The following is a 13162-nucleotide window of genomic DNA, read 5'->3' on the forward strand; positions in this document are numbered from 1 at the left end:
TCAAACTGGAACAGGTACAGAGAAGGGCTACTTGGATAATCGAAGGAATGGAAAACCTGTCTTGTGAAAGGAGACTCAAAGAGCTTGGCTTGTTTAGCCTAACCAAAAGAAGGCTGAGGGGAGATATGATTGCTCTCTATAAATATATCAGATGGATAAATACCAGGGAGGGAGAGGAATTATTTAAGCTTAATACCAATGTGGACACAAGAACAAATGGATATAAACTGGCCATCAGGAAGTTTAGACTTGAAATTAGATGAAGGTTTCTAACCATCAGAGAAGTGAAGTTCTGGAACAGCCTTCCAAGGAGAGCAGTGGGGACAAAAGACATATCTGGCTTCAAGACTAAGCTTGATAAGTTTATGGAAGGGATGGTATGATGGGATAGCCTGATTTTGGAAATTAATTGATCTTTGGGCATATTTATCGCTAATAGTCAATGGCCTGTGATAGGATGTTAGATGGGGTGGGATCTGAGTTACTACAGAGAATTCTTTCCTGGGTGTCTGGCTGGTGAGTCTTGCCCACATGCTCAGGGTTTAGCTGATCACCATATATGGGATCGGGAAGGAATTTTTCTCCAGGGCAGATTGGCAGAGGCCCTGGGGGTTTTTCACCTTCCTCTGCAGCAGGGGGCAAGGGTCACTTGCTGGAGGATTCTCTGCACCTTGAAGTCTTTAAACCATTTGAGGACTTCAATAGCTCAGACACAGGAGTGGATGGGTGAGATTCTGTGGCCTGTGTTGTGCAGGAGGTCAGACTAGATGATCATAATGGTCCCTTCTGACCTTAAAGTCTGATTCTATGATTCCAAGGTCAAACCCCAGCCCTTGCCTCGTCCATGTGGCTGCTGGTTTCTCTTTTCTTCCACTCCCCTTTCACAGAGGACACCCAGCTTGGTTTTCAGTGTGTCAAAATAGCAATTTTGCTATTTTATGGGGGTTTTGTTCCCTTTGGTGAGTTTTTCCGTAGAAGGGGGTGATTTGACCCTTTACTCTGGGAGAAAATGTTTGCTATAAACATGCTTTGAGGCTAGAATTGGAGTTGCAAGTTCTTGAAGTAAAAGTGGAAAGAGTGAATCCTCAAGACTCGAGCAAATAGGAAGATAAATTATATTGAGTTAATACAATTAAAAAAATCACATTTTAGTTGAGAGGCAACATTATTTATAACACAGGGAGAAATTGTTATTACTGTTATCCCTGTTGACCAGAGTGGCTAGTCAAAAATTCGAGGTCTAGCAGGCTGTTTCAGTTAGGGAGAGAAATTGGTGATATTTGGGTATTTCTTTGATGCAGTTTTGTTTATCTACAAAGACTGTACAAAGTTCTGTGTCTCTGAATGACTCAGATAACAGGAAACAGTTTCTTTTACTCATAGCTCTAAGAACCCACTCATTTCATCCTGCAAACTTGACCCAAAAACCTGTCCCCATGTTTTTTTCCAAGGACAACCACCAGGCTTTCAGCTGTTCGCTTGCTCCCTCTCTCTGTCATTCCCAGTTTTTGTTTTTGTCTGTTCTGGCTTTCCACACAGATATATATGCCACTACCCAAAAGAATACTCAGCAAAAGCTCCCTGATACTCTTTTTGTCTTAGGTGGGGGCTTTTCCGTATAGTCATGTTAATTGAAGCGTGAGTTTACACCTATCTATTTCAATGAGGTTTTAACTCAACCCAGAACAAGATTTCACTCAGCTCATGACATTGTTACTGAGATTTTGATGTTACTTTCCAGTGGTTGCAGCTAAGTCTTTTCCTTCACATCCTGTTGTGAGAACCGGTGCAGCACAGTCAGCAAATGTCCTTCTGAACAACCGATGTGGGCAGCTGAAAACGGTAAGTAACAGTTTTGTATTAAGAAACTTGTGCTTTCAAATAATGCTACTTTAATGACCTAGTTCTTGCTCTGTCTAGGACTGATGCTCCCTGTGTCCAAAGTCCATTGGGTGTAAGAGTGGCAGGGGAAGCTGCTGGGAGGCAACCATAACTGATTCCAAGATTCCGTGGCCCAGTCTGCACCAGCAATGGTCCTGGTGGGAGCTGCTCTAGGAGGCTGCTCAACTTAGGCCACTGGCATATGTTTCCTTAGGAGCTTTCTTCTCTGCCCCTTCTCAGCTCCTTCTGCAGTATGCACCCTGCGCCTGGGTTGGGGGGGAATGGGGCTGGCTGAAACATTGGCTTCACTGGCTTTACATCCGTTGAGGGTCCCCCTCCCAGGAAGATACCGAGTAGCACAAAGGGGGCAGACTGTATTTGAGAATCTGTCCCACTCTCTGTCCTTCCAGTTTCTTATATTTGTGCCCATCGCCATAGTATCAGTCCTGGAGCACTTCCCAAAAGCAAAGAATAAGAAGGAATGGATCTCACTCTTCCTTCCCTGCCAGCAGAAGACTGGCTTGGGATTGTCGTTTCATTTTATGGTTGTTTGAGAGTGAAGTTACTATTGTTTCACTGAGGCTAGGTCTACACTACCCGCCTGAATCGGTGGGTAGAAATCGACCTCTCGGGGATCGATTTATCGTGTCTCATCGGGACGCAACAATCGATCCCCGAATTGACGCTCTTATTCCACCAGCGGAGGTGGGAGTAAGCGCCGTCGATGGGAAGCCACAGAGGTTGATTTTTGCCGCCGTCCCTACAGCAGGGTAAGTCGGCTGCGATACATTGAATTCAGCTACACAAATAGCATAGCTGAATTTGCCTATCTTAAATCAACCCCCCCCTGTAGTGAAGACCTGCCCTGACTGTGCCTGTAAAATGGGAATGACAACATATCTTATAGGGTTTTGGAAGAATTAATTAACAATGCTTACTTAAAGTTCTGAAAGTTGCTTTTAAACAACAACAAAAAAAAGCACTGTGTAAAAATGTGGTGACCCTACAGCTGGGAGGATCACCTCCCTGTCTATATCCTATGTCTTCTGCCTTTCACGCACAGTGTCTATGGAGAATGGAACAGATGGGGAAGTCTGAGGGTCTATACATGGAGGAGGAGGGCAGGTGCTTGGAAGAAGCATTTTCTGAGGGGAGAAGCTGATTTAAAGAAAAATAAAAATGGTCAACAGAATTTTCCCTAGGATGTCAGTACAACATTTTCCCTTCCCACCTGCTATTGCGCAGTGTATCCTGTATGCCAGTTGGCTGCAGCCCCAGAGACCACTGTGTTTTGCTTATGATGTACATGTCTAATTGTTTAATATTAGTCATAATGATATCTTCAGCACAAATGAAAGCTTTCTGATGGTCTTGTGTTGCAGTGACTGTTTTTAAGGGTGAGTGAGTGTTGCACACCCAACGTCACTGAGAAAGCTCACTCATGCTCCTGGATCCTGTTATACTTTTTTTGCAAATTGATCCAACACTTTCCAGAATGCTGCTTTGGTGGAAAAACCTTTTCTGGTGATGTGGCAACCAAAACTGCATGGAAGGAAAGGGTGGGAGGGGATGATGGAAGGCAAAGATGTTTCCTAATTTACCTCAGACCCCTTCTTCCCCCTCCCACTTGCTTCCCCCTTTGTGTACAGTTCACCAGCTGTGCCCTGTGAGATGAGCTGGGGTGGGCTGGGTCCTTCACACCTCTGTGCAATGAACACATCACTCTTCCAATCTGCTAGACATAGCAGTATTTCTTGGGCCAGTCTGTCAGGTTGTTGAACGTAACTGAAGGTTTAATTTGCAGTTTGCATTCTTTTCCAGGGTACTACATGCTCTGGAGAGAAGTCAAAAACAGTCTTATGATTATGGATTTAGTGGTTACATCTGTCTGTTTTTTAATTTAATGAAGTCAGTTCTGTCCAAAAGACATTTCATATACTGGACACCTTAAGCTTGTTTACACTGTGTGTAGTAAGAGTAATTTTTTTCGTCAATCTCCATCTTTTTATGCCAAATTAAATGTTGCAGTCTAGGGCAGGTCTTCAGACAATTTAGATGTTTGGTTGTGTGCACATGCCATTACTTAAATTGTGCACAACTGTGCCCAATTGATCCTTTGTTAATGGAGTTACCTCATTTGGGCATATGACTTAATTGCATGTATGAACTAGGGGCACAGTTGCATATGGATTTTTCTGCCTAACATATCTGATAATTTTACCAAACTATAATCTAACCTAACAACTTCCAGGACAAGAATAGTTGTATATAGAATACCAAAATCAAGGTTGTTCCTACTTATTTTTATGTTTAGTTTGAAAGTTCTAGTTATAAGAACACAATGTGTTTACATGGTGCTTTTAATCGTCACACCACTTTACAGTCATGAATGAATCTTGACAATATTCTGGGGGAAGAGGTGTATTCGTAGTTTTACAGATAGAGAAAGTTAAATAACGGAGTCCTAGAGGGAATTACTGTCAGCGCTGAGATTAGAAGTTGGGAGTTCCTGGCACCCACTCCTGTACTCAAACTTTCAGACCACAAGCAGCTACTGTGCAAGCTTTTCTGCAGCATTCCTCTGAGGCCCCTCAGTCCTGACCTGCAACACCGCTGCTATTCCAGTCTGGAGCCTCTCATGAGTAGGGCTCACCAATTATGCCAGACTGAGTAGAGGTGTTTTACTGTAAGTCTAGATGCCTACCAGGGGCTAGCCCAGTGGTTTCATTGACCGTCTGCAGGCACGGCTGCCCGCAGCTCCCAGTGGCTGGGAATGGTGAACCGAGGCCACTGGGAGCTGCGAGCAGCCATGCCTACCAACGGTCAATGTAAACAAACTGTCTCGCGGCCCGCCAGCAGATTACCTTGACGGGCCACATGTTGGCTACCACTGGGCTAGACTGTAGTCATCATATTCATTTTCATTTATATACTAGGCCCCAATCCTGCAATGAGCTCCTGATAGGATACAAAATTTGAACCCTCTAGAATCAGTCCAGTTGTAATGAATCCCTGTGCTGAAGACCGAGTTACTAAATACATACACATCTGGGGAGCTCAGGCTAGAGCCTCGTCCTTCCACTCCAGAAACTAGGAGTGCTGATATCCTGTCCTTGGGCCAGCCACTAAAAGGCAGCAACACACACATGCCCAGTCAGTACTGAGAGTACTTTTTTTGTCCCACACAGATTCCTTGGTCCAGCACCGATGAGCAGTGAGTGATATGGGTATGACCAAACTAGTGAATGACAGGGTGGCCAATTGCTAGCAAGAAATCGGGCAAACCTGGAGTAGCATGTTATCCTATAAACAAAAGATGGGGGGAAAAACAAGGAATCCCTCTGAAGAGTTTACTTAAGCACTTGTGGCTGTAATCTCTGGTCTGCTAAGGCCACTTTGCAACAAAAATGTCAAGGTTTTTATTTTTTTCTCTTCATCTCCCCCCTTCTTCCCCCCCCCCCCACCTTTCTTTCCACTTTTTCCTCTCCCCACCCATTTTTCTACTTCTAGTGGCAAGAAGGAAAAGGGGGGAAATGAATGTTCTCACAAAAACTTTGGTATAGTTAAACATTCACTTCTTTCATCGAAAAAATGTTTTGATGAAAATTTTTCAGTTAACTCTAGTTAACATGTTGGGTTTTTTAAATTCATTTTACCTTAAAAATCTTTTTCTGTGAAAACTATGGCATGAAGCAGAGGCATTTGATACTGTTACATTTGATTATAGCTTTTATTCTCTGTATTCAGAGTTGTTATATTGTCAAAGCGAGGTCAGATTTTGATACCTGTAGTTATCAGAATATCTTCTTTTCCTTATCTTTGCATTTCTAATGCACTCATCATGGTATCTAGATACGAGTTACAAAATTAACAATTGCAGTAGTTGTGTCCATAAAGTGTCCACCACTCTCTAATTCAGCCATTGTTAGTTAATACTTTGCATCTTTGTCCTCATTGTTTCTGAGAGGACAAAATGTTGGTTCTTACATTTGTGCTCTAAAACTGGTCAGGTTTGAGCTTGTCATCCTCTCTAATGGTAAAGAGTTGCACTGCCCCTTGCTTGCGAAAGTTCAGGATGGGATCTTTCAGCTTTTGTCGTCATAAATTAGAGCTGTCTCATTGTGTAAGGAATGGAGATCATGGGCTGGGTCTTAAGTAAGGGTCTAAGGCAACTGTAGGGCCAGGACCTGGAAGTGGATCTGAAATGTAATGGGGAAGTTATTGGAGCACAGTGTGATGTGCTATTTTTTTATTAAAAGGTGGGTTCCTCTGTGTTGCCCCAGTGGAGGTTTCCCACGTGACCCTCGATAATTAGTCAAGGGTAGGATGTGCTGCATCGAACCTGGAAGTGACAAAAGCCTGGATCAATGGCTGGATCTTTGAGAGGAATGAGCACACACTTCTGATTAGCTGAATTTGAAAGAAGGCATTTCTCTTCACTCTTCTTAGTATCCAGGAGCAATGTTGAATCCAAGAGAACCTCAGGACTTCAGCGTTACCTTGGTGACTGGAAAGTGGAGGATGAGCACAGTGTCCCACCCAGCTCCTCAGAGGTCTCCTCTCTTTGTGTATCATCTCTTATCTGGATTGAGTCAGTCAGCTGTTTTTAATTCATATACATTTCTCTGACATGGTCACATCTAGGTGAGAGTATTGGCTGCATCTGCTAAGAAAGAGAGGTTGAGCTGGGTATGTTTAGTGTACTAGTAGCATTGCAGCCAAAGGCTTTTCACAACCTCGCCTAGAGTCGTTCTCTATATCTGGTTAATAATACATAAAGAAATGGAATAATGACATTTTGATTCAGGTTGGAGGGGAAAGTTTCCCGTACAGTTATTCTTGCATATATGTGTTAATCTATAAAATCTTTAAACCCTCAAGAGCCTCAGCCTGCTATCAGTTTGCAGTCAGGGGCTTCCCTAGGGAGTCCTACATACATGTGGAACAGTGTATCAGGCCTTATATTGCAGTATGTAGTCAGATTTTCTTAAACAGGGTCACCTGGCCAAAGCCAGTTTATGCCATTGCCAAGAATCTAATTTGTAGGCAATGTTCATGTTTCCCTCTTGCTCTGCTCCACTACTGGATGTTGTCTACTATAATCTGCACTTGCCAATTTTATTGCCAGCACTTTATTCATAGAAGGTGAAATTCACTCCTGTGCAGAGGACTAGCACAAGATCTAGACACCAGTTAAGATTTTAAAAGAAGGCTCAGGTGTAATATAAGCAGTGTATAGACCTTGTGTTATCTGTCTGCCCAGAGATGAATATATAACCCTTCAAGCACAGTATGTAAATGAATGTGTTAAGTCGCACAAATACACTTGTGCATTGCACCTCATTAACAAAATAACTTTTAAACATATACTCACGTAAAAAAACTTGTTTTGCTCTGTGCCATGCACTACGCACAAACTATTGTCTCTCTGGATTCTGAACACGAAGGGCCAAACTCTGCATTTGCCTACACCATTGTAAATGTTGAGTGACTCCATGGAAACCAATGGAGCTACTTTCAATTTCAACGAGTGTAAGTGAGAGCAGCATGTTGGCCCACCTAATTCTTCTAGAAAACTTCCTCAGTAAACCTTTTCAGGTGACTTTTGTAATTGTTTCCAAACGAAGGGAGGGTTAGTGGAGATGTCACCAAACCGTGAGGAGGCCGTGTTCGCCTTTTATCCTGCCCCAGTCTAAAGGTAGGCCACATGGGTCCCTGTTTGCCTGGCCTAAGACAAATATATCTTGGCTCATTCCTTGTTACTACGAGCCTGACTGAAGCAGAAGAGATTGTTCACAGAGATGTGAGAGAAAAATAAAACCGAAATGAAGAAGTGACCTTTTAAACATGAAAAGGAGAAAGTGCCACTTGAAAATGAATTCAAAACCAATTTCAGACAATTAAACTGACAGAGCATCAACAGAGACAAAGTTAAGTGCAATCAACTTTTTTTTTAAGAAGAATTACAATTTTATAGAAAAATAATTAAGGAAAAATCAAGACTAAGATTTTTCAAGTGATTGGTGATGCAAGGTTGCTCATTTTGGGGGGATGCCAAAGAGGCCTGGGTTTCGGAGGAGAGAAGAAAAGCAGGGGGTGGGGAAATGACATATAGGCAGAATTGTTTCTTTACACAGAACCTTATTCTTCAGTGTTTTGTCCCCTGTGTCATCATTTCCACCTGTGCAAATCAGTTTTAAACTGATAGACATTCAGAATGGTAACATTACACTCATTTTGCACTAGTGTAAATAACTGTGCAGGGTACAAGGCAGTGGAGAATGAGGCCCAGAATGTTTTCAGATTTTCCATGAGGGGAAGTGGCTCCCAGTATAAGGCCTTGTCCTCACACCAGCTGGCATCAGTTAGCTAAAGATATGTTTTTTGTTTTTCAACTGAGTTAGTTAAATGTCTGCAAGTTAGTGTGTAGATAGGGCCTAAGACATTTTCTCTTAGTGCTAGTCTACTCTAGAAGCCCTACATCGGCGAAGCTGTACTGATGCAGCTGCATCGCTGTCATGCGTCTGGTGAAGAGGCTCAATGCCAATGGGAGTGAGTTCTCCCGTCGGCATAATTGCTCCACCTCCGCGAGAGACAGAACCTCTGTTGGCAAGAGAGTGTCTTCTGCCAATGTAGCGGCGGTGTAGACAGTGCTTAGGTCAGTGTAATTTGCATTGCTCGGGGGGGTGGCTTCTTCACACTCCTGAGCAACATAAGTTATATCGACATAAGCAGTAATGTAGACCTGCCCTTATTCTTATATTCCACCTCCACCTCTCCACGATAGACTTATACACCATATGCCTATTAACTAAGATTTGCTTATATTTTTGAGTGGATATGTTTAAAAATGGAAATATTTCTTAAGTTAGATGCCATTCTGCTTTGTTTAATGCACTATACACACACACACACGGGGGGGGGGAGGGGGAAGGAAGCCTGCTTTTTTTTATATCCTAGTTTGGTTCAGATATGTTGTGAGGAAGCCTTTTCAGTTGTTCCATTTGTAGATTAAGTAAAGAGCTTTAGCCAAATGAATTTAATAATTCTTTAAAATAATTCTCCCCTTTTGTCTGGTTCTCATTCACACCACTCTGGCAGAGGGGCCTTTGTACTGCCAGAGTGCTAGAAACAGGCCTTGGAATAGATGAGAGCCAGTCCCCAAATATATATTATTACTGCCCCATATAGTTTATATTCAGAAATTACTTTTTCCATATACTATTAACATATGTTAACCAGAACAGAAATCAAAGTATCTAAAGACTTTGCACTTAAACTGTTGTTTTGATAAATGCTCTCAGAATTATGTCCATTAAATAAAAAATATCAAAACATGGATAAACAGATAATTCTATTCTAGAGATGATGCCACCACTAACAGTAGATGCTGCAAGTAAATTCTAAACTACTGATTTTAAAAAAAACCCAATGTTCTCGGTGCTATATATGCAGGGCCCTGTATATTTTGCAATTCCATACTGGTGGAATTTACAGTGAAACATATCTCTTGCATAGAAGTGTGCTCCAGAAGCTACGCTTACCCTTAACAAAGTCGTTTGGTGCTCTAATGGTTGTGAAGAAAACGCTGAAATCTAGCATAGAAACTGAAGAAGTTTTGTTTTTTTAATCTGCAGACATCCTGAAATAATAGCTCTCATAGGTGTGAACCATCCCATTCATTTCCTAGGACTGTTAACTCTGAAACATAAAGATGATAGCTTATATGTCAAAATTGTTAATTTTTTCACTAGGGAGCATTTAGTAGAAGTATCTGGCTAATGTATTTGTCACACAACACTAAATGGTCTTGCACACCTCCCCCACTCATATTATGTTATTTGGTGAATTCTGTTCTGCTGAATAGCAAATAGCTCCTACTGATCATACAAAACTTCCAGCATGACCCAGATAACTTCCATGATACAATTGTGTTGTCAAGACAAAAATCTGTCTCTTATTAAAAGCTGAAAATGTAGGGACAACATAAAATAAATTTTAATTTAATGTAAAGATAAATAGTCAGTACAGAAGCCACTGTGTTTATATTACTGATTTTCATATTTGTTTCACTGAAACCCATGTAAATGAAGCTATTGGGATAATTCCAGTCTGCTCTGGTAGGGTGTCAAAGAATCCAAGAACTTTATCACATAATTTAGGTCCAGATCATTGCAGATCCACTTTGAACAGACCCAAGAAATATGGGTATGAGAGCAGTCGGGGAGGAGGTGATTACAGCTGTCAAGCAGATGGCCAATAACGCACAGACAAGTATTTTACCTACCTGGACAGATGGGGAGGCTGGGTTTTTTGTTAAGTTGTGGAGAAAGATCCAGCAAGACTGGAACAACCCAGATGTTTGAACAGAAGAATATGGAAAAGTCAAAGATGACTTTAAAGATGAAAAGTTTGAATGGAGGGAAGGATGTTGATGTTACCAGCAATGGAGAAAGTAGCTGAGAAGGAAAAATAAGATATGGAGATGAGTTTTGGCCATGTTAAATTTAAGCTGATGGCAAGCTAGCCAAGGTAACATGTTGGAGAAATAGTTAGATGTACAGGACAAAACTAAGAAAGATAGGTCAGGTATGGAGATGGAGATTTGTGAGTCATTGACCTAAAGATAGTAATTGAATCAGTGTGATCAGAAGAGGTCCTCTAGTATAAAATGGAGTTCTGGATCCCTCATTGACAGGAGAGAGGGAAGGAGGAGGAGAAACCACCAGAGGAAACACTGAAAGAATCAGAGAAATAGGAGGAGAGCCAAAGAAGGACAGGACTAGGAAAGTCACGGTAGGATGGATGTCCTGGAGGAGAAAGTGACAGCTGTGTTTCAGAGTGCAGAATGGTCAAGAAGGAGGACAAAGCAAAAGAGATCCTGATGAGCTGTGGGCAGGAAGAGAAGCAAGATGCTGGTGAGAGCTGGTGAGGTGAGAGGAAAGAAGCCAAGTTGGAGGGGAGCAAGGTGTGAGTTAGAGGACAGGAAGTTAACGCAGTGATTGTAAACAACTCATTCAAGGATATTAGGGTTGGAGGAAATTAGAAGGATGGGATGGCAATTGGAGAGACAACCAATTTAAGGCTGGCAGATACTAGTGTGCTTGTGTGCTACACGGGTTGATACAAGCATGGGTGTTCTGTAATTACTGTAATTGAAAAAAATAAAACTCTCTCCTCCTAATGCGTTAGGCCAGATGGAGTTCCTTTCCCCAAATTGTATGGTCTTACATGTGTGTGCATGTGTGTATAAATATAGTGCCTTTCATCCTGAAGTGACATGCTCTGGGACTCACCTGAGAGCACCACTGAAATGCCCCTCGCTATAGAGATGGTTGCAGCAGCCAATTGACATGCAGCACTGCAGGGATGGGGACTTTTGGAACAGGAGAAAAGGACACACATTCTTTTCCTGAAATAATTTTTATGGAACTCTGAGAGAGCCCACTAATAATCATGCATTTGTATTTTTAGACCCTTCTGAAAAGGAGCAGGTCAGAGCACAAAGCTGAGCTAGCAAGTTGGAACTAGTACAGACAGTGGTTCATTCAGTGTCCCCGTGTCCATAATCTTCCCAAATACACAGGCCATTAGACGTAATTCATCCCTGGTTTAACTCCATTGACTTCATTGGCATTACACTAGGAGTTAATGTGATCAGATATGCCAGTAACATAGCAAATATACCTAGATGTACAAGAGCACACTAATAAAAAGTCTGATCAACAACAATACATCTGTCAGACCTCATATATCGCTCCCAGGAAGTGAAGGGGTTGATACTATGTTACATATTTCACATTTCGCTTTGACTAAAGAGAGACTCACTAGCACCGGGACTGCAAGGACTGTCTGTCCATATGCTTTGTTATTACATAGTTATTAGTAAAATTGCATTCTTCTGTCTCTGTATACTAATGTATCGGTTCTCTTTGGAGAGGCCATTTTATTTGTTTTTAAATGGCTGAAAGTTAAGAGAAGCTTATTTTGACCTTTCTCAAACGATACTATTAGCAGACAAACGAAATACTGTATACTGAAATTTGAAAGCGAATGTGAATGTGTGGTGGGTGGAGCAGCACCAGCAGCAGGAGGACAGATGTGCCAGTTTTGAAAGAACCTTTAAAAAAACGACTGTATATTGGTTACTTTTATGATCAGGTTTTTGTAAGACCCTCGTTGAATAGGCAGTCTCATGACTTCGCTTCAGCATAAAGTGTTTCTCCAGTGGAGAGTCAGATAGAGTGTGTGGGAGAGTATCTTGGGGCATAGCTACCCGATGCATTAGTGTGCACCAGTGGGATGTAACTTCTAGCCTGCACCAGTATGCTGTGCACTAACTGACCCAGGTGGACCATACCAGCATGCTCTAAAATTTCCTTAATGTGCATTAACATAGTCCCACTTCAAACAATACTACATTAACGTACACTAGGGAACTTTTAGTGTGCACCAGCTAATGTCCACACAGGTTAGTTAACACAACATGCTGGTGCAGGCTAGAATTTACACCCTGCTGGTGCATGCTAATGCACTTACACATGGAGTTATCCCCGAGTCTATATTGCTGGTTAATTCCATGTGTGGATGGTCTTATTCTGAAATAAGAATGTCCACACATGAAGTTAACTAGAAATAGTTAATCAGGGATAACTCCATGTGTAAACAAGACCGTAGAGGTGATGTTGCCCATCTCATGGATTCCATGCAGAGATGCCTGATATTTTAAATGCAAGCTTGGGGAAGGTGAGAGCCCTGTTAGCATATTTCTAAAGCCTGGTCTATGCTACACAGTTAGATCAACGTAAGCTGCCTTGCGTCACCCTAGCTGTGGAATTGTCTTTCCTTAAATTTGGCTCTTGCTGATGTAAGTGCCTCTCTACGCCGATTTAGGCTTTGTCTACACTACCACTTTTGTCGGTAAAACTTTTGTGAGTCAGGGGTGTGAAAATAACACCTTCCTGATCGACATATGTTTCTCCGGCAAAAGTGCTGGTGTGGACAGCTCTATGTCAGCAGGAAAGGCTCTCCTGCCAACATAGCTAATGCCCCTTATTGGGGGTGATTTAATTATGCTAGCAGGAGAGCTCTTTCCTGCCAGCAAAGAGTGGCTACATGGGAGACCTTACAGAGGCACAGCTGTAGTGATAATGATGTGCCACTGTAAAGTCTGTAGTGTAGACAAAGTGTGGGAAGAGTCACGGCCAATGTAATTAGGTTGACACAGTGTCAGTGTAGACATTGCTTATGTTGACTGTTAATGCTCCACAGTGACAATACA

The 13162-nt window shown here is 42.1% G+C and overlaps 1 protein-coding gene across 6 annotated transcripts in view; it reads left to right on the plus strand.

The window, feature by feature from the left end:
* Positions 1-13162, plus strand: part of LOC117874772 — a 102899-nt gene that overhangs the window by 56751 nt on the left and 32986 nt on the right. For all 6 annotated transcript variants that reach the window (XM_034765242.1, XM_034765244.1, XM_034765241.1 and 3 more), the window contains one exon: positions 1742-1842. In XM_034765242.1, coding sequence (XP_034621133.1) covers positions 1742-1842 — 101 coding nt within the window. The remainder of the gene's footprint in view (positions 1-1741; positions 1843-13162) is intronic.

This window comes from Trachemys scripta, chromosome 3 (genome assembly GCF_013100865.1).
Source record: "Trachemys scripta elegans isolate TJP31775 chromosome 3, CAS_Tse_1.0, whole genome shotgun sequence".
Classification (NCBI taxonomy): Eukaryota; Metazoa; Chordata; order Testudines; family Emydidae; genus Trachemys; species Trachemys scripta.